This window comes from Channa argus, chromosome 1, assembly GCF_033026475.1.
Source record: "Channa argus isolate prfri chromosome 1, Channa argus male v1.0, whole genome shotgun sequence".
Classification (NCBI taxonomy): Eukaryota; Metazoa; Chordata; class Actinopteri; order Anabantiformes; family Channidae; genus Channa; species Channa argus.
Window position 1 is genome coordinate 568,426 of NC_090197.1, and position 27,742 is coordinate 596,167.

Sequence of the window (27,742 nt, forward strand, 5' to 3'; positions counted from 1 at the left end):
AGACCTGGTTAACCCCAAGGACCAGAACCACACCCAGGAGGACCCAGGGACTTTGCATGTTAAGGTGGAACAGCAAAGAGAACAGCTTGCAGACCTGGATGAGGCAGAGATCATCCAGTTCACTTACAACCCCATGTGGGCAGTGAGGCCAGGTGAGGATGTAGATCGGTTCCAGTCAGAACCAGGCTCAGCAGGTCCAGATCAGGACGTCCAGCTGGTGTTATCGTTTGAGACTGAAGCTAGTGACGACTACAGCACACTATGTTGAGCCTAGATCTGCTTCAAATCGCTTCCAACCAAAGACAACTCGTAAACCAGGTCCCTTTTAAAGCCCACAAGTTTTTATTCAAATACATTAAAGCTCACCTGCTGTAGCCAGACCAGTTCTCTGGTCTGTGTGGTGAAAGATTCCAGACCTCCGACAGTTCTTGTAAATATTTTACTTTTTTCTTTTTACTGAGCTTACATTTGTTTGTTTTTGATGAATATTTATGATAATTAGAATTTTCATTGTCAGAATATCTGGTTTTCTTCCCTGTATTAATTTATCAGAGAATGGAACTGACTCACTTATCATAACTGCAGTTTTTGTAGAGTGTGTTTGTGTTTCAGGAGTAACAGTTTTTTGACAAATAATTTTTAAATGTTCAGATTTTCACTGAACGTAGTTTTAGTTTGTTTCCGGGTTTAAGAAACTTCATGTTTTGTGTCTGAATCCATTTCCTGAAAATACATAGTTTAGTTTGGATGAATAGTTTGTTGAATTTATGACTCAGGTTCTGACTGAGGGTTTCAGATTCAAAGCTTCAGGGTTTTCACATCTAAAAAATAAACAGCAAAAGGTGATAAAAAATCTTAATCCAATTCTGATTAAATACATTTTTTAAAAAGATGTCTGCTTTCTCATGCTCTCACTTTATTCCTGCTGACGGTTCACTGCCGGCATTAAACTGAAAGACTTGACTCACTTTACTAGTGTTACGGTTGTTTAGGTTTAGTCACAGTAACGTTCTGCAGGTAGAGCCTTTAGAGAACAAACCCTGTTTTTCATAAGTAGATCCAACAAAAACTTAAGCAGATGTGAGTAGTTCACCACGGTTTGTGTGGTTATTGAGTTCTATTGTTCATCAGCTGTGGTTCAGGTGGATACACGATCTCGAAGCAGCCGTGAAGTCAAACTAGAGCTGCAGTTCCGCCAGAGACCACACGAGGACGGTCTGAGACAGCAGGTGAGACTCCCCACTGTCATGGCGCTTTCAGTCAGTCCGATGGTCTTCCTCAGAAGGTGGAGCTGCTGTTTCTCAACAAACTTTAGTAAAACAAATCTGTATTTTCGTTTAACAGCTCTGGTCCAAAAAACCAAACAATTCTTCTCCTAACAATTATCTTTATTCTACCTCATAAAGAAAGATGGTCATTAAACAGACTGATGTAACAGACTGGAGCGTGCATCAGTAGGAGAATAATAATATAAATATAAATAATATAAAATTTCTTTTTAAAATATAACTAGATATAATATAAAATATTACTAAATAATAACCTCTTGCGTTGGCGTCTTCTATAGCAAATTCTCCAATCCTACAGACACCCTTTACGCCGACGTCGCACATGACGCACTAAGCGTATGTACGTATGGGACATTGGCGTGTTACGCAAAGACCCGGAAGTATTTTCGCATTGTTTACATTCTGGTCTTTGTTCCGCCGAAATGTCCAAAAAACGTTCCAGGAATAGCGAGAGCCGGAGCCTGAGAGCCGTGATCGACCAGCAGCTGAACGCGGCCGCCGAGGAGATTTTTGGGCTGCTGAAGGAGCGCAGACAGGCAGAGCTGGAGGAGCTGAAGGAGCTGGTGAAGGAGCGGATCAACGCCGCCGTGGAGGAGATCTTTAGTGCCTTCACTGCGACTGGGGCTGCGAAGAAAGACTCCGAGGAGCCCGGGGAGAGTCCGAGACAAAGACCCGGAGCAGACAGGACAGGTTAGAACTGTGCGAACTGTGACATTTAGTGACATAGGAAGACAGAGACGAGCTCCACGGGTCTTCAAACACGTATTTCATATGTTTTCACGATCTGTATCAGCGAGTTAGTGGCGGAGCGGCTCAAAGCAGGTTAATGAGCAGATGTGAATTTTTGTGTCATAGAAAGCACAATGATTTGGTTCAGTGAGACACAAGTGTGAAACAGTTTGTCCTTAAAACCAGAGTTAACCTGAAGCAATGATTTGTCTTCCACACAAAAATCTGCTACATTGTTAGAGTTTGTTCAGACCTCCTCAGGTTTCTCTGCATTTCACTGTTTGTGGTTCAGAGGATCAGGAACAGATTTACCAGCAGAAAGTAATTAAAATACACTTTGTTTGTGTGTACATTTACTCCCCCATTAATTCTTACATTAACTATATTGAATTATTAACACAAGTTGAGCTTGTATTTACCCACCAATTGGAAAGTAAATTGGTGCTAAATGTGAGTTTGTGTGTTGTTTGTTTAATGCTGCCTTGTAATTCTCTGTGAGGAATAACCCTGCATGTAACATTCGTTTTAATATCCTTGACACTGTTTGTGTGAAGCACTTACACATACTGGTTTATTTCTCAACTTGTTCCAGAAGGGCTATTTTTTATCTGCTATCTAGAGCTTATTATGATAGTGTCTTGACAAATTTGTTGTCCAACCTGAAGAAAGGGAAATATTTGTGACTTTGCAAAAATGAAGGTGCAGCTTAAAAAATATTTTTACTTAAATGTTTTTTTTAACATGGAAAATGTCAGATGTTGGGTTATTTAACTGCTAGATTGTTACACATCTAGTTTGTACTAAATGTTGGATTGGTTGTTGGTTTCCTGTGTCAGATCATTTTGATGGAGCTGGGTGTCTACTACAGGGGTCATGTGAGATGTAACCTGATGTATCCTACGTTATTCCTTTTTATCCACAGAGTTGTGTCTGTCTGTCGGGGTCAGGAGTCTCTCTGATGAAAAACACCTGAAGTCTGATGTCTCTGTGGATGACCGTCTAAAGGACCCTGTTCCTTGCATGTCCACTAGACCTGAGAACTCCTCTGAACCACACAATAAACCGGGCTCTGTTGGTGAGGTGGTTGACGACAAAGAGGCAAAACCTCACTTCTGCAGAGTGTGTGGGAAGGGCTTTGACAGGAAAGGGTTTTTGATGAAACATGTAGAGAAACACTCCAAGGAGACTGAGTGTCTGTGCGGCCTGTGTGGTGAACGTTTAGAGTCTAGCAACAGTCTTAAGCTGCATCTTCAAACTCACCGCGACAGTAGTAGGACCTGCCGATTCTGCAGCAAGAAGTTTCCCTCGATCCGAGCTCAGGAGACGCACCTGAGGCTGCACACCGGAGAGAAACCTTTCACCTGCAACGTATGTGGAAAAGGGTTTAACCAGAAGGGAAACATGGTGACACACATGAGGATCCACGCAGCAAAGAAGCCATTCAAGTGCACTGTCTGCCGCAAAGATTTTAGCCATGCTGCCTCCCTGGAGCAACACATGAAGGCTCATGACGGACAGACACCCTTCAGCTGTAAAGTCTGCGGGAAAGGATTCGCAAAGACCGCTGAGCTAAGACGACACAGTCAGAACCACGAGTCTGACCACCAGCTTGCTGTCAGTAGCAGACTCAAGAAACCGAGTCTGACTCCTTCTCATTGCTGCAAGGTCTGCGGGAATGCCTTTCACAACAAGGGCAACTTTGTGCGGCACGTTGAGACTCATTGTAATGATCCTGACTGCCGCTGTGGTGTGTGTGGAGAGCAGTCAGACTCCTCAGAAAGTCTGCAGCTTCACATCCAGGGCCACAGGGAGACCAGCAGGATCTGTGACATCTGCGGCATCAGCTTCAGGGACATGGAAATCCACATGAGGACCCACACTGGTCAGAAGCCCTTCAGATGCAAAGACTGTGGGAAAGACTTTCCGAGAAAGGGTTCCCTGGAGCGACATTTAAAGGTGCATGCTGGCGAGAGGCCATACATCTGCGAGTTCTGTGGGAAGACGTTTATTGAAAACACTGTCCTGAAGAGACACATCAAGAGCCATATGGGTGGGAACCCCAGGATCTACTCCTGTGATGTCTGTGGCAAGAAGTTCTCAATGAGCCAGCATTTGGACGTGCACAAGAGGATCCATACCGGTGAGAAACCATACACATGCAGGGTTTGCGGGAAGAACTTTAGACAAATCGGCAACCTGGACTCCCATATGAGGATCCACACAGGTGAGAAGCCATTTATCTGCAGCCTCTGTGGGAAGAGATTTCGCCAGAAAATCTCACTGGAGACACACGAGAGGTTCCACAAGAAAGAGAAACCATTCAGCTGCCACCTCTGCAGTAAAGGCTTTGTCCAGAAGATTGATCTGAAGCGACACATGCTGACCCACACAGGAGAAAAACCATACAGCTGCCGGGTCTGTGGAAAGTGCTATCAGGAGAAACGTTCTGTGGATGCGCACATGAAGGTCCACACTGGAGAACAAGTTGTCAAAGACTCAGCTATGCCAATGAAACAACAAGAAGGAGTTCAGTCTGAATTCATCCAGCTGTGACAGCCAGCTGTGGACTCCACTGTCACATCTGGCTGCTTCATGAGGCTGTGTTCTGTACAGGCCGGTGCTTATTTGATGAATCTCTGTTTGTTCAGATGCACCAGAAACTAACAAGTCACTCTCAGTTTCCAGTGTAGTTCTTGTGTTTCCAGTGCCAGAACTTATACAAAACATAACATGGGGCCATTCTGCCAGACTCAGGGAAGTCAACTCCACCCGGACAGTTTCTGGACTATCAGACATCAGGACGAAAAATTTTCTGAGACCAGAAAATAAAAGGATGATTAATTTCCTATTAACCCACACACAATAATAAATTACGACAAAGTGAAAATATATTTCAAATAAAATTTGCTAATTAATTTAAAAAAATCTACTCAAATCCAAAACTCTGTCAAATTCCAATTAAGTACTTTGTAAAACCACTTTGTCAGAGACTGCCAGTGGTGGGAGTCTTTGTCAAACCCACTATTTGATTCTGATTCTTGGTGTTCTGATTTGATTCATGATGATTTTTGATTCAATACAAAGAGAGAAGGGGAATGAAATTTTGGCTCTTCACCCTAGTGGACTGTGTCCTAAACCACTGATACTTTTCCCACTGAGCTGCAAATAAAACTCCTGGGGGTCTTTCACAAAAGTAGTAAAAATGTTTATATACATACGTAAGTGATTAGCGCTGCTGTCTCACAGCTTTAGAAGGTCCCGTTTCGAATGTGGCCTTTCTATGTGGAGTTTGCATGTTCTTCCTGTGCTTGTGTGGGTTTACTCCAGGTCGTCTGGTTTTCTCCCACAGTCCAAAGACATACATGTTAGGTTATTGAGACAGAATGGAGACTTGTCTAAGGGGAACCCCGCCTCTACAGATCATTATCTGTTTGTAGCTTATTTTAAACTTTTAAAAATATATTTACTGTATAAATATAATGCCTGTATGCAAATAAAGAAAAAAAACTGAAATTGTTAGATAAGGTATTTATTTATAATTACTTTGCAATAGAAATTGTGATTTAACGATAAACATTACTGCGTTAATGTCTTTGGTCAAATCAGAATTTGGAATGTTTGGAAAAAAGTTGAATGCTGCTATGTTGTGTTAAGGTTAAGTGGAGAACAGCCTCAGCTGCAATGTTAGGAATCTATTCAAAATGCTACATGGACACATGTACAAGCTCCTTACAGATTATCTCAATCTTCCTCCATTGGATCAGATGGAAAGTGTTTGTGAGGATCTTCGGCTCTGTAAGTCTGGGCTTTGCTTGGCCCCTCAGAGACTTGTCTTGAAGACACTCCACTGTTGTCTTGGCTCTTTGGATTGTGGTCGCACTGGCAGGTGAACCATCACCTCAGTCTCAGGTCTTTTCACCCTGAAGCAGGTTTTCATGGAGAATTTCTCCCATAGGATGACACTGCCCCCCCATGCTTCACTGTAGGGAGGACAATGTCAGAGGATGAGCCCACAGAGTTTATTTTATCTGATCAAATACAGAGTTGTTGTCCTTCAAACAAACTCCAAACAGGCCATTGCTTCGGTCTAACCACTCTATCATGAAGCTCTGATTGATAAAGCTTTTGTTCTTCCGTCAGCATCTTCAGGTCTACAGGTGGTAGACCACTCAAGGTCTAAATCCACAACAGAGGGTCTGAATACTTTTGTAAATTTGAGTCACATTTTGATTTGTGATAAATTTGGAAAACATATGTTCTCTTTGTCTCAGTGTTCTGTGTTAGTTAATGTCATGGGATCCACTGGTCTCCAGTCCTGTTAAAGGTGTAAAAAGAGCCTGAACATGTTGTAAAGAGACTTTAATGTTCAAAGTTTCATTAAAGCTTCAGAATAAAGAAAGTCAGTACCATGATGAATTACATCATCATTAATCTCTAAAACTTCTGATCTGTGACCTGTATGGGCCTTTTAAAAAATCAGCAAATCTTGAAACTAAAGGTTTTATGATGTTTTTAGTGTAGTTTTTGATCAACATCACACCCCAGATTGTCTGACTAATAATACATGGGTGTTTTAACAAACTGATTCTCAGACAAACACCGTGGTTTGGATTTTAAACTTGAACAGGATGCTAAAACCATACAAATAGATATTTTTTAAAAAGAATTTGGAAACTTGGCAGCTTCTGCTGAACTGAATTAGAAATGATTACGTTTTATTTGTATTCATGTCTGATTGTTTAAACAGAAGAAATCACTTCATCTGAACCAGATCTTAGAAAGTTAAAGTTTGGTTTCTAAAATATAAAAATGGTGAAGGTTTCACTTACTGTCTAATCACTTGGTAATAGTCCATAAATTTGTTTTTAGAATCAGCTGTAGTTTTTCATAAACAAACTAAAACTTACTCTGTCCATTTTATTAGTTACACATAGTTGGATTTTCTTCTAATACATTAAGTATATTTTAACAGGATTACCTGGAAACACTGTAGTACAAAACTAAAAATACTGTTAAGACATTGGATGCATTATGAAGACAGGTATCAAAAAAGATGTGTGTTTGCATAAGTATGTGTGCATAATAATTTAAAGTTATGCATAAATTAATGAAATGTACACAAATGTGCGATTTTGTAAATTAATGTATTTACAAAATCATATATATATATATATATATATATATATATATATATATATATATATATATATATATATATATATATATATATATACATATATATATATATATATAGTGTGTGTTTGTCTGTGAGAATACAATTTAAGAAAAAAGTACAAATATGAAACACAATTTTGAGTCTCCTCTGTCCACAGCAGCAGTGGAATCTGTGAAGTCCATCATCAATTCCCATGCACCATCTGAATCATATCGTAGACTTATACATATCAATGGTTGAGTGCATTGAACGTCTGTGGGCAGCAAATCACAGTATTTGAGCTACTATTAAAGAATTTAACTGCTACATTCTAGAAGATCAGAATTTTCCATGAAGGTCTTTTTCTGTATGTAATGTGCCTGTTTAGCTATTTATTTAGGGTATAACTGCATAGCATCTGTATCTAATTTCTTTACTAAGTAAAGTGTAGTGTAGACAATACAATTCATTCATATTTCAGGATTTTTACTTTGCTGCGGGTAAACATAATACTTTAACCATTAAGGCCTTGAATTATACGTATGATACCTGAACATTTATATGTTTTGCTTCTTTCATTTTTGAGGCAACAGAAAAATGAACTGACAGACTCCACTGTAGTCACTGTAAAATATATTAAACAGACTTGATAATGATAACTAATAACTAATAATGACTTGATAATCTTCAAACCTAACAATCCATGTAACATCTAACAGTCCATTTGTAATTTCGTTCTGACAGTCCATGTATTGCCACACACACACACACAAAAACAGAATAAGTTTGGCATTAGCATTTGTAAGTAGCTAGCATTGTAGATGTTAAAATTAATGGACTGTTATGAGTAAACATGGTAAAACAACACAAAATGAATTAAACTTCAAAATAAGTGAACATGTGCCTCGGACTCATACGTGCAGTGCAATTTCATCATAAACTAGTGAGGGGCTCAGACCCTATAAAAGGCTTGCCCATGAGATATGGCTCTTTCCATAATGTTTTAGAAGTTATCAAATGTTCATTAAACATTTAACTGTGAATAAGAATAAAGAAAACTGAGTGAGAATGTAAGAACTCAAACATACCACAATCCTTTATTTCTTGTAGGAAATCTTGGAAAAAGTTCATCATGTTTACTTCTCTGCTGTAATTTACAGACCCCTTCTTGCGGAAAACAGTTTGGCACTTTTCAGGAAAAAGGCTGCATCCACCTACAAAAACAATGAAACACAAAGGTTGCAAATCTACAATATTGTATTTCTTGCACAAAGCAAAATTTAATTGGGACAACATAACAGACAAATGTACATACTCTATGGTCTTCCCCTGGAACAAACAGTGGAAGACAAACGTCTGGATGTGTCTTCATTACCTTTAGCAGGTCATATAGCTGCAGGCCTTTTCTTGGTCGTCAAGCATGGGAATAACACTTATGGTGGAGTGCAGTAGGATAGCCCTGAAACACAAAACATATTTTGTTTTTCAGTAGTAGCATTGTGACAAATAATGTACATTCACACATTTTGTGTGTAATTGGGGCAATTGTTAAAGAATAAATAAAAGTTCAATAAATGTTAACTATTAGACTTAATTTTTCTAAAAAAAAAACACGGCTTAAATTGAGTTAACTTTGTAATTAATGTAACTATGTACAACAGAAGCCCAACAAACCAACCTGACTAGTTGTGATCCAGGCTGATCTAAAGCAATGAGACTTTTGTCTCATTGCTGCCCACAAAGACTTTTTTCATTCTCAGAAAGCATTTCTGAATAACAAAGATATAGTAAACAAAAAATTTGATACCAAAAAGTAACTTAAGAAATTACAGATTACAGTAACGTGCAGCTGTACCTGTTAGAAATTCTTTAGTAGTCATTAGTGTCAATGCCACATTCCCCCCAAAAATAAAACCTTCAGTCAGAATTTGGGAGAGGAATGCAACCGCAAGGGGGCACAAGCCAGTGTCTTCTTGTGCCAGTCCCAAGTCTGGATAAATGCAGAGGGTTTTGGCAGGAAGGGCATCCGACGTAAAACACATGCCAAATCAAACATGCGAATCGTGACAAAGACTTCCATACCGGATCGGTCGGGGCCCGGGTTAACAACGACCGCCACCGGTGCTGTTGACCTACAGGGTATCGGTGGAAATTGGACTACTGTTGGTCGAAGACGAAGAAGAAGAGGAGGAAGGTGTGTTCGTAGGCAGAGAGAGAAGAGGAAAGCTAAGAATGTAGGACTGACAGTAGGGACTTTGAATGTTGGTACTATGACAGGGAAGGCTAGGGAGTTGATCGACATGATGCAGAGAAGGAAGGTAGACATACTGTGTGTCCAGGAGACCAGGTGGAAAGGTAGCAAGGTTAGAAGCTTAGGAGCAGGGTTTAAGTTGTTTTACCATGGGTCAGATAGGAAGAGAAATGGAGTAGGAGTTATATTGAAAGAGGATTTTGTGAGGAATGTTCTAGAGGTGAAAAGAGTATCAGACAGGTTGATGAGTCTGAAGCTGGAAGTTGAAGGGGTGATGTTCAATGTTGTGAGTGGTTATGCCCCACAGGTAGGATGTGAGTTAGAAGAGAAGGAGAAATTCTGGAGTGAGTTAGATGAAGTGATGCAGAGCATCCCCAGAGGTGAGAGAGTTGTCATTGGTGCAGATTTCAATGGGCATGTAGGTGAAGGGAACAGAGGTGATGAGACTGTGATGGGCAGGTTTGGTCTTCAGGACAGGAACGCAGAAGGACAGATGGTGGTTGACTTTGCAAAGAGGATGGAAATGGCTGTAGTAAACACTTTCTTTCAGAAGAGGCAGGAACATAGGGTGACGTACAAGAGCGGAGGGAGAAGCACTCAGGTAGACTACATCTTATGTAGACATTGTAATCTGAAAGAGATCAGTGACTGTAAAGCATTGGTATGGGAGAGTGTAGCCAGACAACACAGGATGGTGGTGTGTAAAATGATGCTGGTGGTGAGGAAGATAAGGAGGACTAAGGCAGAGCAGAGGACGAAGTGGTGGAAGTTGAAAAAGGAAGAATGTCGTTTAGTTTTCAGGGAGGAGCTGAGACAGACTCTGGGTGGTTTGGAGATGCTTCCAGATGACTGGACTACTACAGCTAATTTGATCAGGGAGACAGGTAGGAGGGTACTCGGTGTGTCATCTGGAAAGAGGAAAGCGGACAAGGAGACTTGGTGGTGGAACGAGGCAGTTCAGGAGTGTATACAGAGAAAGAGGTTAGCTAAGAAGAAGTGGGACACTGAGAGGACTGAAGAGAGTAGACAGGAGTACAGGGAGATACAGCGTAAGGTGAAGATAGAGGTGGCAAAGGCCAAACAAAGAGCATATGAGGACTTGTATGCTAGGTTGGACACTAAAGAGGGAGAGGTGGATTTGTACAGGTTGGCCAGACAAAGAGATAGAGATGGAAAGGATGTGCAGCAGGTTAGGGTGATTAAAGATAAGGATGGAAATGTATTGACAGGTGCCAGTAGTGTGATGGGAAGATGGAAGGAGTACTTTGAAGAGTTGATGAACGAGGAAAATGAAAGGGAACGAAGAGTAGAAGAGGTGACTGTTGTGAAGCAGGAAGTAGCAAAGATTAGTAAGAGTGAAGTGAGGAGGACATTGAAGAGGATGAAGAGTGGAAAGGCAGTTGGTCCTGATGACAAACCTGTGGAGGTATGGAAGTGTCTAGGAGAGGTGGCAGTAGAGTTTTTGACTAGTTTGTTTAACAAGATCTTGGAGAGTGAGAGGATGCTGAGGACTGGAGGAAAAGTGTACTGGTACCAATTTTTAAGAACAAGGGAGATGTGCAGAGCTGTGGCAACTACAGAGGAATAAAGCTGATGAGTCACACAATGAAGTTGTGGGAAAGAGTAGTGGAAGCTCGGCTAAGGGCAGAGGTGAACATTTGTGAGCAGCAATATGGTTTCATGCCTAGAAAGAGTACAACAGATGCAGTATTTGCTTTGAGGACGCTGATGGAGAAGTACAGAGAGGGTCATAGGGAGTTGCATTGTGTCTTCGTAGATTTAGAAAAAGCGTATGACAGGGTGCCGAGAGAGGAGCTGTGGTATTGTATGAGGACGTCTGGAGTGGCAGAGAAGTGTGTTAGAGTGGTGCAGGACATGTATGAGAGCTGTAAGACAGTGGTGAGGTGTGCTGTAGGTGTGACAGAGGAGTTCAAGGTGGAGGTGGGTCTGCATCAAGGATCGGCTTTGAGCCCCTTCTTGTTTGCTCTGGTGATGGACAGACTGACAGATGAGGTTAGACAAGAATCTCCCTGGACTATGATGTTTGCAGATGACATTGTTATTTGTAGTGAGAGCAGGGAGCAGGTGGAGGAAAATCTAGAGAGGTGGAGGTCTGCTCTGGAAAACAGAGGAATGAAGCTTAGCCGCAGCAAGACAGAATACATGTGTGTCAATGAGAGGGACCCAGGTGGAATGGTGAGGTTACAGGGAGCAGAGGTGAAGAAGGTGCAGGACTTTAAGTACTTAGGGTCAACGGTTCAGAGCAACGATGAGTGTGGAAAAGAGGTGAAGAGGCGAGTGCAGGCAGGTTGGAACGGGTGGAGAAAAGTGTCAGGTGTGTTGTGTGATAAAAGAGTATCAGCGAGAATGAAAGGAAAGGTGTTCAAGACGGTGGTGAGACCAGCAATGTTGTTCGGCTTAGAGACAGTGGCACTGAAGAAAAGACAGGAGGCAGAGCTGGAGGTAGCAGAGCTTAAGATGTTGAGGTTCTCTTTGGGAGTGACGAGGATGGACAGGATCAGGAATGAGGACATCAGAGGGACAGCTCATGTTAGATGTTTTGGAGATAAAGTCAGAGAGGCCAGACTGAGGTGGTTTGGACATGTTCAGAGGAGAAACTGTGAATATATCGGTAGAAGGATGCTGAGGTTGGAGCTGCCAGGCAGGAGGTCTAGAGGAAGACCAAAGAGGAGATTTATGGATGTAGTGAGGGAGAACATGAAGTTAGTTGGTGTGAGTGAAGAGGATGCAGAGGATAGAGTTAGATGGAGGCACATGATTCGCTGTGGCGACCCCTGAAAGGGAGCAGCCGAAAGGAAAAGAAGAAGAAGTCAGAATTTGGGAGAGGACATTTTTTGGTGCTGCCACTGTTGCATTGCTCCGCTGAAGAGGTCAATTTGAGACACACAAAGCAAAGAATATCATTTGAACTTAGTAGAAATTATTCACAGAAACATAAGATAATACTTTATTGATCCCCATTAAGTGGAAATTGGTGTTAAAGCAGATAATTCCAAAAGCTAAAGTTAATAGTAGAATAGGAAAAGAGTAATAATATAAAAATAAAGCTATGCACATCAAGTATAGTCAGTATAGTTATTGGTTAACTTTTTTCCTGGGAGTAATGGAGTCTGATGGCAGCAAGAACAGAGGAGGTTTTACTTTTGAGAGGAGCTCACTGCTTCATTTGAGATGTTGCTATTACCTTCATCGTCTGTAGTTCTACACAGATGAAAATGTCAGTAAGTAATAGTTAATTAATAATTATCATAAAATGTAATTCTAAAATAGTTCTGTTTATAGTAAAGTTCCGTAATCCAATCTCAATAATATCAATGTTGAATGCACCTTTGCACACAGGACACTCAGCTGTGTAAAAACAATAATTTACAATACATTATACTGTATTAGCACACTTATTAAATCAAAAATCACTGCCCGATTGTTTTGACACACTGGAAGCAAATGGTCCTGGGTGTAGAAAACACAAAACAGTATGAAATAACTCCACTGTTTTAGTTACATCAAATTACATTCACTGGTCACTTCATATCAGCAGTTCTGCCAGAAATTCTACTTTTACAAGGTTAAGAATGTTTTTGTTTTTAAGTCAAAAATGTCAGAGAGGTGAGAATTCTACTCTTTGTTTATTATTGAGGTTGTAGTGTTTGGTGGAGTCTTAATCGAGTGCATTATAGTAGTCAGTTCTAATGGTTCGGGCAGCCTATTTATAATGAGGGGGAATCACCTCCTAATAAAATGGACTCCAGCCTGACCCCAGCACTCACTACAACCTCAATAATAGAACACATAGGAGATTTATCACTTTTTTAACTGTTTCAACTTCATGTCAGAGCAATTGGATGGAATTGCATTAGATACTTAAAGTGGCCAGTGAGCAATAACCTGAAGTGGAACCATCTTTCTCGAGGTGGTGCATGGGGCTTTGGGCAATTTCCAGGAATCTGCGCTATTAAGTAGCATATAAAAGACTGTCTACACTACACTTTACTTTAGACTTGTGTAAAAACCACCAACCAAAGATTCCAAGACAGCTTCCAAGTCATGTCAACTTGAAAACCAAATCTGTCAACTTGTATAAGAGAATATTATTTCACATGTCACGAATTACTGTATTTTCTTTTTCTTTGGGCTGCTCCCATTCAGGGGTCACCACAGGGAATCATGTGCCTCCATTTCACCCTATCCTCTGCATCCGCCTCTCTAACAACTAATTTCATTTCCTCTCATGATTTGCATGTTTAATTTGGCATGGGTGACGTATTTTGGACAGTTGTGTCCCAGTTGTCAATTTGTTTTTTTGTTTTGGATTTTTTAAATTATACTTTTTATTTAGCCAAGAACAAATACATACACAGAACAGCAGGGGTCTTACTCATATCATGACACTCATTCAGTTCAGTCCAGTTCATTTCTACAGTTTTACCAGTCATCATCAGTCAAAATTGTTTTCACCTGTTCCCCTGCCTTTTCAAACCCAGCTCACCCCCGTTTCCTGGTTGGATTATTGTCTTTTTCATCCCATGCCACAAACAGTTTTCGGGTTTACCATTTTCATGGTTTTTTTTTGGGGGGGAAATCCCTGACTCTTGTTCCTGTGGAGTTCTGTTATTGAGTTCTTGTTCTGAGGTTTGGTTACTGTTTTGTTGTTCTTATTTGTAGCTCTGTCACACTGTCTTCGTAGTTAGTTAAATATCACCTAGATTGTTGTTTTTTTTCGCTTCCCCAACTGCTTTGTTAGAGCAAGCACTTTATTTCCACTTGATCGGTGCCCACCTAAATTTTGACTTTTGTTTCCCTCGTAATCACTAAATGTTTAAGGTCCGCGTCCAAGTTCACCCTCTTTAAGTTATTTCTAGTTTATTCCTTTGATGTTCCATGTAATGAGTTAACTTAGTATCTTGGTTCATGTAGTGAGTTGTGATTCTGTATTGCTGTCTGTTAGTCTAATCCCCATTGTTTATTCTTCACTTCTTGTTCTGTTTTAATATTAAAGGTTTCCCTACATCATGCATCCCTCTCTCTGTGTTACTTTTGGGTCCACATACAGAAACCTGACACAATGACATATAAGAATAAACATGAAACAGCAATGGGACAGAAAAAAACATAAATAAATAATTTAAATTAAAGAAAAATTAGCATGCTTTGAAAATGTCTTCTAATGTAATTTTTGAAGACGAGGAGTGATTTATTGTCAGTCTCTCTCTTGATTACCAAAAAAAATGTTTTAATGAAAAGATGAAATTTGAATTTTGATTTATATGATATATAAGTAAGGACATCAGACCAGAAGACCTCAGTATAACCACAGGTCCAAAAAAAATTCACAACTGCCTCAGGACAGGAAACACAGAAAGACCAGTTGGTGTCAATGTTCCTTTCAAACCTTAAGGAAATACAAGTTAACTGGGTAGTATTTTTAAAGCAGTTTAAAAGAGATTTCTCTTACTTTATTAGTTAAAATATATTTGTAAGTTGGAGTCCAGAAGAACTGCATCAATAACAAAGGAGAATTTCCTTGGAGATACAGGGGATGAATAAGCTAAGAGAAATTCTGTATAATTATAAAATTGACCATTGTGTTTCAACAACTAACCAAATAATGAGGTTGTTGTTGAACCAGTTTTCAAAGAAAATAGATTTGTTTTTGTAAGTAATGTTTCTGTTGTTCCAGACATAGTACGTGTTTGGTGTAAAATTATGTTCTGTCTGTGGAAGTTGAAGACTTTGATGGAATTTTGAATTCAGAGTTGTAAAATCGAGTGGACTCCCCTGTGTTCATATAATGACTTTGCCTCTTCCAAACAAAATCCATTAACATTCGGTTAATCTTTTTCTATGTAAGGGTGAGAGTGCTGTATATATGAGTCTGGAGAGACCTTCAGACTTTGAAAGGAAAATTCTGCCCTTCAATGACACATCTCTCTGGAGCCACACGTTCAACTTCTTTTAACTTTAATCTAGAATAAGAAAAAAGGTGGAGGGACATCTTCTAGTGCAGTATTTTGAATTCCTAAATACAGACAGGTTATAAAATCTCTTTCTGCCTCCATAATACCATTCAAAGAACTCTGTGAAATATATGTTGCAGCAAACAGAGACATTCCACATTTGCTTAGTGCTTTAAAAATAAAATGATGCTCAACAGAATCAAATGCTTTATGAAAATCAACAAATAGAACATAACTGTCTGTGTCAATGAAATCACTATAATCCAATAAGTCTTAATACAAGTCTAATATTATTTACAATATGTTGATTCTTCATGAATCCAGACTGTTTCTTTAATAATTTCAAAAATTGAATTTACAACATCTTTGACTCTCTTGGAAAAGAGCAAGGCCAAGATTTTGTAGTCATTGTTAGCGTGTTAGGGCACCAACTATCAATAGAGAGAATATCATTTTTAGGTTTAGGGATAAAAGTAATGATACATTGTGTCATACATGAAGGAAGAGTCTCATTTTCAATGCTCTCCTTGAACACTTCAATCAAAAAGGAAGCCAACTCCTGCACAAAGGCTTTAAAAAAGAGCTATCTATTCATAATGACGAAACCAAAAATTTAAAATTTCACTTTATATTGGTATTTTATTCTTAAGTTGTAATATTAATGTATGAGTTGTATTCTTTCAGAAAAACACAATACACAATTCAGATTATTATACACAAATGGACACGTCTTTTTTGATGGCCCTTACGTTTCTCGTGGGTCCTCCGCTTTAGCAGAGGTCGCTGTTCGCGTTGTCCGTTTCGCTCTCCTCAGCGTCGTCGGAAGTGTGCGTGTGTGTGTGTGTGTGAGTGAGTGTGTGCGCGCGCGCGCGCGTGTGTGGCAGTCTTTGTTCGCTGAGTCTCGAAGCGCAGTAAAGGAGTAAAATGTGCGCCGTGCAGCTGCTGCGGGTGTCGGTACACGAGCGGATCAGCGCCGCGGCTGAAGACTTTCTGCTGCAGGTGGAGAAAGAAGAAGCCGCTGAAATCCCGGCACTGAGAGCCCTGCTCACCGAGCGGCTAACGGCGGCTGCAGAGGAGATCGTCGATCTGTTCGAGGAAACTGTGGCGGAGTACGAGTACCGAGTGAAGCGGTCGGAGCGGGAGATCTGCCACCAGAGGAGGCTGCTGGATGCCGTGCTGAAGCCTGAAGTCCGACTGCACAGAGCAGGTCAGTCCCCGCTCCCCGGACCCGGAGCGGACCGCAGTTAGCAAACATGCTAACGTTAACTAGCAAACATAATGTTCATGTTTCCCGATCCTAATGGTCCTATCATAACTCAGCTCAGATCAGCTTATTGTAAATGAATACGTTCCAGGTTTACATAAACTCCAAAGCATCTGTCCACGCAGTCCAGCTGTAACAGCTTAAGTGAAAAGCTTAGCTCAGGACAGTTGATCTGCTGTAGGTTTTTCATAAACATGTTTGCACAGTGTGTTTGTGTGTGTGTTTCAATGTTTCCAGCAGATGTCCAGCAGCTGTTGGTAAGTGAAGAGCAGCCTCCTCACATTAAAGAGGAAGAGGAGGAGATTTGGAGCAGTGAGGAGGGAGAGCAGCTTCAAAGGCTGGAGGAGGCAGATGTCATCAAGTTCCCATTCACTGCTGTCCCTCTGAAGAGTGAAGATAATGAAGGGAAAACTCAGAGTCAGACTAAGGACAACAGAGAGACAGACCCTCTAACCAGTAGCTCAGCTGAACACATGGAGACAGGAGCTGATGTAGAAGACTCTGAAGGACCACAGACAGACAGAAGCTCACTTCCCCATATTCAGTTACGACCTGTTAGTGAGGACAATTCTCTAGACTCCAACCAGACTGATGAGAGTGACTTTGATTGGACACAAACAATTGAAGCACAGACAAATAAAAATGTTAAAAAGACTGAAAGCCCTGAGAACGATACCGGATCCTCAACAAAGAAACGACCATTCCCCTGCTCCTACTGTGGTAAGAGGTTCAGCCTTAAGGGAAACTTGAACAGACACATCAGAGACCACACAGGTGAGCGGCCATTTCCTTGCACTGACTGTGATAAATCATTCAAAGACAGTGGATCGTTAACGGCTCACATGAGGTGTCACACCGGGGAGCAGCCGTACAGCTGCTTGTTCTGTGGGAAGAACTTCAGCGGTAGAGGAAACATGACTAGACACATGAGAATTCACACGGGAGAGAAGCCTTTCACCTGCTCGGTGTGTAACAAGAGTTTCCATGTCAAAGAACACCTCAACAGACACATGAAGTACCATACTGGGGAAAAACCGTTTAGTTGCTCCGTGTGTGGAAAAGGGTGTGCTCAGAAAACAGACCTGAAGAAACACATGAGAGTTCATACTGGAGAGAAACCCTTCAGTTGTCCCTTCTGTGGGAAGTGCTGCGCTGAAAAAGGAGACTTGACAAAACACATGAGAGTTCACACAGGAGAGAAACCATTCAGCTGCAACATCTGTGGGAAAAGCTGTGCCCAGAAGGGGAGCCTAAAGATCCACATGAGAATCCACACGGGAGAGAAACCATTCAGCTGCTCTGTTTGTGGCAAGTGTTTCACAGTTACTGGACATCTGAAGAGACACATGAAGCTGCACGTAGCAGAGATTCCAGTGGCCGAGCCTGTAGATGAATGTTCAGCCAAAGTTCAGAATGAACCCCTGAATGCATCGTGATGGTCCTTCAGTCAGGAGACAGACGTAGCTCCATCTCCCATTCATGTCCCGTCATCAACAGTGGTTCATTATCTCTTCTGTCAGAGGTTAAAAGTAATCAGTAAATTATATCATCCAAAGCACAAGTGCACGTAGATAATCAGACACGTGGTCTAACGTCTGCAGGATGCAGTTTGTGTTGGTTCCTATTCAGACACTGATCCTCAGAGAACAGCATCATTGTGGTCACACTGTAGGAAGGTCGCAGCTTTGGATCCACCAGGCCCAGTTCTTCCTGTGTCCGCTTGTGTTTCAGTCACTGTGAGCTAGGTGTAGGAACTTGTTATTCCCAGAGGTTCTGTTCAGTGAAGGGCAATGACGTCACATGTCCTTCTGCCCACGATGTGTGTGGTCATGGGGCTGTATGGTTTGAGATGATATCGTACATTTTCTTTTAATTCATTGTTTCTTCAACTGTTTCTGTGAAATCACCACAACAAAAGGCCTGTTTTTTATTAAGTTATAAACTTTAGAATTAACAGATCAAAGCTACTTATATTTATTTATTTGGATAATTTAGAATTTTTATTAAGAACTTTTTTTTTCTATGAAACCTGTAACAAAATGCTTGTGTCGTGGGCAAATTGTCTGATTGTGGGTTTGTTTTGTCATTCTCATCATCTCCTGACACTCTACTGTTTGATACGAGTCTTGTCCGACCATTTAAATTGAAGCAGAATGTCTTGACTTTGTTCATATCTTGTGTTTCATTTCAAGTTCCAGTGTGGTGTTAAACAGAGGCCAAATAGTAAACTTATCATTGATCCAGTACCTATGAATCTGACTGTGTATGGTCATATCACACAGCCCCAGTTTTTAGGTGAGGTGTAAGTCAAACTAGAAGTTGTCCAAAGGGACCAGTCAGCTCTTATGTACTGTTGTTACTGGTGAAGCTCCATCAATTGGTGATCTGGGAGGTCCTGGTTCACACGTTTACAGCTGATGAGATGCATACAGGACAGTAAAACTCACAGCATCAGAACCTGAGATGAACTCACTGTTCATGTGACACATTGCAACATGTTGAATCAGATTGTCTTTTTGTCCACACGAGGGATTCTTTAAATATCTGTGTAACGGTTAGAGTGAGCCCAGATGTGGACACAGGAGTCAACATCTGCTATGGACTAAAGGTCATAATCTGGTCTGTGTTACGGTCTAAGGCAACCAAAGATATACTCTGCAGGTCTGACCTGCTGCTGTAGCCAGAGGGCCTTTGCATGCTGGGATACAGAAATGGAGTGCTGTGAGCAGGATTGAAGGAGGTCTAACCTTGACTGGATGCTCTGAGAAATGTCTGACCCAGGTTTAGTATCATGTCACTTCATAAGAAGACGAGTCAGACGAGCTGGACTCAGCTCAGGACAAATGGGAATGCCTTCAGATTGTGCATAATCTTTTCGCAGAATCTGCTGAGAGTTTTCAAAGCAGCGTGAAATGAACAAAACACATATTTAATAAAAGTCACCACTAATCAAAACATGTAATAATATAGAGTGAAATAAAAACTGTGTCCTCATAGTGGTTTTGTTAGTTTTATATACTGTCATGTCATTGGGCTTCCGCTCCAGCAGAGGCCGCTGATCGCTCAGTCAGCGAAGCGGAAGTGTGTGCGTTTGTGCGCGCGCGTGTGTGTATGTATGTATGTATGTATGTTTACCTTCCGTTCCCACCGCGCTCTTTGTTCGCTGAGTCTCGAAGCGCAGTAAAGCAGTAAAATGTGCGCCGTGCAGCTGCTGCGGGTGTCGGTCCACGAGCGGATCAGCGTCGCCGCTGAAGACTTTCTGCTGCAGGTGGAGAAAGAAGAAGAAGCCGCTGAAATCCCGGCGCTGAGAGCCCTGCTCACCGAGCGGCTAACGGCGGCTGCAGAGGAGATCGTCGGTCTGTTCGAGGCGACCGTGGCGGAGTACGAGGAGCGAGTGGAGCGGTTGGAGCGGGATATCTGCCGCCAGAGGAGGCTGCTGGATGCCGTGCTGAAGCCCGAAGTCCGGCTGCACAGAGCAGGTCAGTCCCCGCTCCCCGGACCTTTTGCTTACTCACAAAGTAACACTGTAAGGCGGAGAAGCAGGTTAATAAAGCTGTTTGAATCCTTAATAAACTTACCTGTGACAGCTTAAAGCTAAGCTAGAAGGCTGCTACATTTAGCTGTAAACAGGAAGTAGTGCAAATTAAATGTTCGAGTACTGTTTAAAGTCAGATTACTTAAACTAAACTAAACTACAAAAACATCAGAATTTATTGATGCTGCTGTGAATGAGTCTTTACACATTTGATAAATCAATTATCACTGATATGATGTTTAAGATGTGTCTAACGGGATAAAAATTAGCGTTAACAACAGTAAAAATGTTTATTGTGAATTTTCTAGTTTTATGTTTTCATGTGTTAATGGGATGATTTAAGTATAAAAAATGTTCTTTAGTAAGAGCAGAGTAAGAGTTTTAAACATGTTACACAAAGAAACAAAAAAAGAAAAAATCATTTTGTTATGTCTCATTAATGTTAAATCACAGGGTACAGATCAAACCTCTGAGCAGCAGAGGTTGAAATCATGTCAGCAGAAGTAGATATTTCTTATATGTTAGTGTGGAGCCTGAAACCTGTAAAGATTATGAAAACACCCAGACATCAACTGAGGATAACTATCAAACTTATAGAAATTATCTAATGCAGCAGAACCTCCGTTTGGGGACGTAAAAGGCTTTACTGTACTGTACTGTACAAACACCTGAAAACGTACTAAACTTTAATATGTAACTGTAAGGTTTGGCCTAATGGTGGAGACACACGCAGGAAAGCAGGAGTGTACTTGACTCAGTGTGAGAGTTACTTACAGTGATTCAGACAAACAACAGTTCAAACTGCTTTTGTGAATATGTTGGAACTATATACAAAATTAATATTAAAAAAACAACAAAATAAACCTAAAAATTGATCAAAAGTGTGTGGTAACTAATTTACACCTATTCTCTAAAAGGGAGTGGCCTAACCCCATGACGGTAACATTCTTGGATGTTCCTTTAAGTCTTCCCTACTCTGTCCTTTAGATTTCCAGGTTCCTATTGAGGAACAGGAGCCAGAGCCCCCCCACATTAAAGAGGAACAGGAGGGGCTGTGGAGGAGTGAGGAGGCAGAGCAGCTTCCAGGTCTGGAGGAGGCTGATAGCACCAAGTTCACTGCTGCCCCTGTAAAGAGTGAAGATGATGAAGAGAAACCTCAGTCCTCACAGCTTTATCATAGTCACACTGAGGACAACAGAGAGACAGAGCATCTAACCAGCAGCTCAGCACAACACATGGAGATAGGAGCTGAAGAAGAGGACTCTGGAGGACCACAGGCAGACAGGAGCTGTCTGGACTCTACTGAAACTGAGACTGAAGTCAGTGATGATGAGTTGATGGATACCAGGAAACTTCAGTCGGCTTTAAACAGTAAAGTTTCTGCCAGTGAACTGAGATGTAGAACTGGTGAGAAACCATTTAGCTGCTCTGAATGTGCTAAAACCTTCAGCCACAGTTACCTCCTGAAGAGACACATGAGAACTCACACAGGAGAGAAACCATTTATTTGCTCCTTCTGTGGTAAAAAATTTTCACAGAAGGGAAACATGATGTACCACATGGGCCGGCACACAGGAGAGAAGAGGTTCAGCTGCAGCGTTTGTGACAGAAGATTCACTTGGCTATCGGGGGTCAAAAGACACAAGTGTGTTCATGATACAGTGCCAGAAGCTGATGGAGAGGACTGTGGAGGATCAGAACAAGCCAGGAACTCTGACTCTTCTGAACCTGAGGCTGAAGACAATGATGATGTTTGGCAGGAGATCAGGGAACCCGACCCGGGTAATACTGGAGATACCTGGATGGAACCACTGAGCTGCTTCAAATGTGGTAAAATGTTTGACTTCAAGAAAAATCTGCTGACTCATATGAGATCTCACACAGCACAGAAACCGTTCAGCTGCTCTGTTTGTCAGAAGCATTTTTCATGGAGTGACAGTTTACAAAAACACATGAAAATTCACAAAGAAGAAAAACCATTCAGCTGCTCGCTGTGTGGTAAGACGTTCATTCAAAAGGGAAACCTGCAGGTTCACCTGAGAAGTCACACAGGAGAGAAACCTTTCAGCTGTTCAGTCTGTCATAAAGGTTTCACTCAGCGCTCACACTTACTGGATCACATGAGATGTCACACAGGAGAAAAGCCGTTCAGCTGCTCAGTTTGTAAGAAGCGTTATAGATTTAGAGGCGGCTTTAGAAGACACATGAAAATCCACATGGGAGAAACCATTCAGCTGCCACAGGAGATTACCTCTGAGGTGCCGAGTCAGATCCCTTAAATGTGTTGCAGACTTGTGCTGCTGGAGGTAGGTTCATGTCTGGCAAAGTCAGAAGATGATTAATCTGAAACACTCCCAATGTTTGTGTTTCTTTGATATTTGCTCAAATCACTTGTTCTAGAGCCGAAAAACCAATTGCCAAGAATTTCAAATTAAATTTATTTGTAGTTTCTAACATCAACTAGTGGTTGAGAGTGATGCAGATCTTTAGAGAGCGGGGAGGCAGATTTGTTTTCTCTCTGTCTCGGTGTTACATCCAATAGAATGTGGGAGACAAATATGCTCAACTTAAATAAAGATTTGAGGTATATGGAAATATTTGAATTATTTCTCACTGGTTAAAATAAATGAGTATTGAGGAAACTGATTGAAGTTAGGAACAGATTAGAAGTAACTTTTTACTTTTGAAAAATTATAGAGCAGAATTGTTTGATGATTTTTTGTTGTGTTCTACAATGGTCCTATGAAGAGCAAATACAAACTGGTTAAACAGTGTATAAGGTGTTTTGAATTAACGATGGCTGTTAAACAATAATTATTGAATGTCAGTTCTTCTAATTTCTGGCGTTGGAAATTGACATATGATCTGTATTATGTTTGTGTTAAGGTTTAACAAAATGAAGTTGATAGAAATGTAGATTTTCTGTCATTTCAACTTTCAGTATGAGAATAGAGACAACCTGTGTCTCAGCATGAGTTCCCTGGACTTCATGTTCTGACAAACTGTGGAACCTTAAATCCACAAACGTGTGTCTTCCCAAACTGCTAGCTGATGCGTGATCAGGTTCTTTCTGTTTGTTTTTCTTGATTGGACCTGACTGGTAACCAATAATTATTTTTAATGACTCATGATTTTCACAGCTGATTCTGAATCTGGGCCAAATAAAGTGAAAAAAGTAACCAGTAAAAGCTTGGATACTGTTCAGGTCAGAGTCTGTTAATGCCACAATTTGACAGTTTTACCTGATTCCGTCTCTGTGTTTCAGTGTGTTTTGCAGATTTCCAAAAGCTGTTGGTGAGTAAAGATTACCCCCCCCCACAATAAAGAGGGAGGGAGAACTGAATCAAGGGCTGGAGGAGGCTGATATCAACAAGTTCTCATTCACTGCTGCCCCTGTGAAGATGATGAAGAGAAACCTCTGTCCTCCCAGCTTCATCAGAATCAGACTGAGCACAACAGAGAGGCTAAGCCTCTAATCAGCACCTCAGCTCAACACATGGAGACAGGTGCTGCTGGAGAGGACTCAGTCAGGACCAGGATCTGGTGACGTGGCTTCAGAAATGTGTAGCTGAGATTGACATTAGTTAGAGACGTGCACAGGTTTAGACCCTCTGGAAAATACAGAAGCGTCTTTAAATAATGTGAGATGTAATTCTCACATTATTTCATACATTATTCATACATTATTATTATTCTCATGTAACCCTGATAGTGTTAAAACACATGAAAAACCCTGTAGCTGGGTCTTGTAATCCACCACATGACATTCCATAGAGGGAAGAAACCACAAAGCTAGAGCATCAAAGACTTGTGTGGCTTTCAGGAGTTGAGCACCATCAGTGTGTTACAGGGTTTCCACAGCTTCAGCCCTGCTCCACGGGTGACCAATCAAATAGCAGCTATGTGTTTACCTGCTCAGTTTGTACTGAGCACATATTTGATCCAACCAATATCTCACCACACGAGGAGGATATGATTCAGTTGCTGTGTTTGTGGCAGTTAGCTTGGTGTCCTGAGTTACATTAAAGCACATCTTCATTAAAGTACAGCCAGGAAGGAAGCAAGCAGCCAAGACTCAATCAATTAATCAAAACTTTATATATACAACACCTTTTGTACAGATTAATGCATTCAAAAGGATTTACAGATGATTGAAAGTCTACGAAAGGTGAACTAGTCAAACAAAAGAGAAAAACTGTCAAAACTGTGGTAAAAATTCCTACAAAAAGAATTTGATAAGGGACACTAAGTAAGCGCAATAAGACATACGTATGAGTAAAACCACTGCACACAAGTAAAGATTGAAGATAAAAAATTATAAGAAAAGAACACAATAAAAGTAATTTACTTTAGATAAAAATATTAGATAAAGATTAAAAAATGATGTGTAACATGAGAAATCTACAAAATGGAAAAGAAAGTAATAATTGAAATGTAAATAAATGCAGTAAATGTGAAGCTAAATGCGGATTCTACAAATAAAATGGAGCAATTGACTTTTTCCAGACCTGTCCAAGAATAGTTCTTGAACTGAATTTCACAGTAAAGCTATAAATAGGTAGAGATAACAGGAGTGGTCACTTGTAATGGAAAATTGTTTTCTTTATTACATTCTTTATATTCTGATTATTGCTCTTATACAAAGATGATTTCTAAAATGTAAGCGATATAATGGGACTTTGACTGGAATTTCCTGCTTTGCAGATATACTGGACCCTGTGTTATTCCCTAAATGATAATAGGAACCATGTCCTGTTACCAGCACACACAGCTCCTCTGAGTCTGGGACTAGGCATAGTCTGCAGAGCAACATTAGAGTTAATGATACAATAATGTCCATTGAAAATATTCTGTATCTGAGTGTGTGCTTCACACTGTTAATTGCAAGACATATACAGACTTACATTACACTCAACTAAACATATTCTCATCTACTCACACTCTGTGAAGACTGAAGCTTGTTTTTTTTTTATAGCATGTTGAGTAAAAGCAGCTACAGTTGATGCAGTGATTGTGTTGTGTGGTGTTTAAACACCAATTGTACAAATGAAGACACTGACACATTCACTGTTTAACTTTGATTCTTCTTTTTGTGTTCCTTTAATTCCTTGACACCCTTCAAAACAAATGTTTTCTAAAAACTACTAAAGATGGAAAAGATAAGTGACCCTGTGGCAGACAAAAATGATAATGTTTAAGTTCTGCAGCATTAAAATGACAAACTGTCCAGAAAAAGAGAAAAAAACATGTTCCATCCAACAACACTGTAAACAGAATTTTCAACAGCATTTTACTTGTTGATTTACCCACAGACAAAAACAGAAAAGTCAGTGTCATGGCACAGTATTCTCATTATGTACGGTAAATATTTTCAGTTTAATGAGCAGAATGATGATGGTCCCCGTATCACACCTGGAACAGTCAGAAACTGTACCACAGGAACTCAACTTCTAAAACCTGTGAAATATAAAAAGTTGTTCTACTGTTTGAATACATGTTATATTTACTAACAAGTGAAACCTTCAGACTGACCTGGTTCCTCACAAACATAAAATGTAAAAAGCTGCTGTTTGTCTGTCTGTCTGTCTGTCGTGTTGACCCCCAACATGATGACTGAATAAGGGACTCGTGGGTTCTGTGCCAATAAACTGAGCTGAATTTTTCATCACAAAGTCTGCAGATGAACAGCTGGCCCCCTGAGTGATGTGCCATGTGGTGTTTAAGACTGGCCTTCTGTACAAACCATTTAGCACAGAAGGAGCAACCAAAGGCTTTCTCTCCTGTGTGAATTCTCATGTGTGTGTTCAGATTTGAACTTGAAGCGGTTAAATCGCTAAACACTTTCTTACCAGTTTTACATCTTTAATTTTTCAGGACATTCAAAGTTTTGGTTTCCTTCCGATTAACAGTCATTTTTATCACGGTTTTCAAATATGTGAAGTCCTTTCATCATTATCTGGTTCTAAACGACTATCAGGATGTGAGTTCCCATCTGTCTGTTGTCCTCCACAGTCCTTTCCATGAGCTCCGATCTCAATGTGTTGAGCTGAGTTGCTAGTTAGAGGCTCTGTCTCTGTTGTCCTCAGTCTGACTCTGATGAAGCTGTGAGGACTGAAGTTTCTCTTCATCATCTTCACAGGGACAGCAGTAAAGGAGAACTTTGGAATATCAGCCTCCTCCAGCCCTTGAAGCTGCTGTCTATCCTCACTGCTCCACTGTTCCTCTTTAATGTCAGGGGGCTCTGGCTCCTGCTGCTCAGCCAGGGGGTTCTCTTTACTCACCAACTGCTGCTGGATGTCTGCAGGACAGGGTGAGAAAAATTATGAATTTACGTTAATACTGAAGCAAGTGAGCAGCTAGTTTCATGTAAATAAAAACTGTTGACAACTTTAAACACATGGACATTTCACCAGTCTACCAATGCTAACACTAGCAGTCTGTACACACACCAGGGTCTGCTTTCATGGAGCAGAGAGTAAACTGAGACCAGAGATTTTTACATAGGTTACTTAGTTCAGAGACAAGACCAAAACCAAATACTAACAGACACGAAGAAACAACCTTAACACAAACACCTGCAGCATCTGTGGAAACAAAATGTGTGTACACTCACTGAACACTCCATGTTCATCAGTAGAATCCAGTAATGCAAGGGTTTGTTACCAGCTTAGGGTAAATTACTACCTAACCAATTTATCCGTGGGTATAACTGTGATTAATAACTATGTTAAAAGAAGTAATTCATTGGAAAGTACTATTCTACTTCCCAGATAATACATACAGTAATTAAAGAAAGACAGCTACCTACATAAACCTTGGATAAGTTCAATTGTGACTTTAACTGATAAGTAGCACGAGAGGTGTTTCTAACAAGATGTGTGATGGAATAGGACAAGCACCAAACTAGGACAGGAGATACATTGAACAAGTATACGTATTACGAGTGTGTGTGTGTGTGTGTTTATTTATTTATTTATTTTAGGGCCTGTCCCAAAACATCACTGCTCTAGAGGAGATCTGCATGGATGAATGGGCCAAAATACCAGCTACAGTGTGTGCAAACCTGGTGAAGACCTACAAGAAACATTTGACCTCTGTCATTGTCAACAAAGGTTATATTACAAAGTATTGAGTTGAACTTTTGTTATTGACCAAATAGTTATTTTACACAGGAATTTGTAAATAAATTCTTTAAAAATCCTACAATGTGATTCCTGGATTTTTTTTCCACATTCTGTCTTTTACAGATGAAGTGTACATATGATTAAAATTACAGACCTCTGTCATCATTTTAAGTGGGAGAACTTGCACAATCTGTGGCTGACTAAATATTTTTTTTGCCCCATTGTGTGTGTGTGTGTGTGTGTGTATACAATATCGGTCACATACACACATGTATGTGTGTATATAGATCTTGTAGCTGTGTGGGGCTGTATTTACATCATCTAACTCCACTAAAATCACACAGATTACCTCAACAGAAAAAGATTTAATGCTCACTATTGCCTTAGTTACAGTGTTCCACACAATACAAAATGTGGTAC

The 27,742-nt window shown here is 40.6% G+C and overlaps 1 protein-coding gene across 1 annotated transcript; it reads left to right on the forward strand.

The window, feature by feature from the left end:
* Positions 1–1,038: 1,038 nt before the first annotated feature.
* On the forward strand, positions 1,039–27,398 carry LOC137102057 (zinc finger protein 721-like). Its single transcript, XM_067481117.1, has 7 exons — positions 1,039–1,979; positions 2,941–4,568; positions 16,315–16,606; positions 16,901–18,095; positions 19,853–20,142; positions 21,186–22,504; positions 23,464–27,398. The coding sequence occupies exons 1-6, from the start codon at positions 1,628–1,630 to the stop codon at positions 22,475–22,477; spliced, it is 5,049 nt and encodes a 1,682-aa protein (XP_067337218.1). The 5' UTR covers positions 1,039–1,627; the 3' UTR covers positions 22,478–22,504; positions 23,464–27,398.
* The last annotated feature ends 344 nt before the right edge of the window (positions 27,399–27,742 follow it).

Bases quoted from the DNA above. Each gene is read 5' to 3' on its own strand.
- LOC137102057 (XM_067481117.1), top strand. From the start codon at position 1,628: ATGTACGTATGGGACATTGGCGTGTTACGCAAAGACCCGGAAGTATTT. The intron at 4,569-16,314 runs TGACAGCCAGCT...GAAGCGCAGTAA, and splicing joins AGTCTGAATTCATCCAGCTG to AGGAGTAAAATGTGCGCCGT. The intron at 16,607-16,900 runs GTCAGTCCCCGC...CAATGTTTCCAG, and splicing joins AGTCCGACTGCACAGAGCAG to CAGATGTCCAGCAGCTGTTG.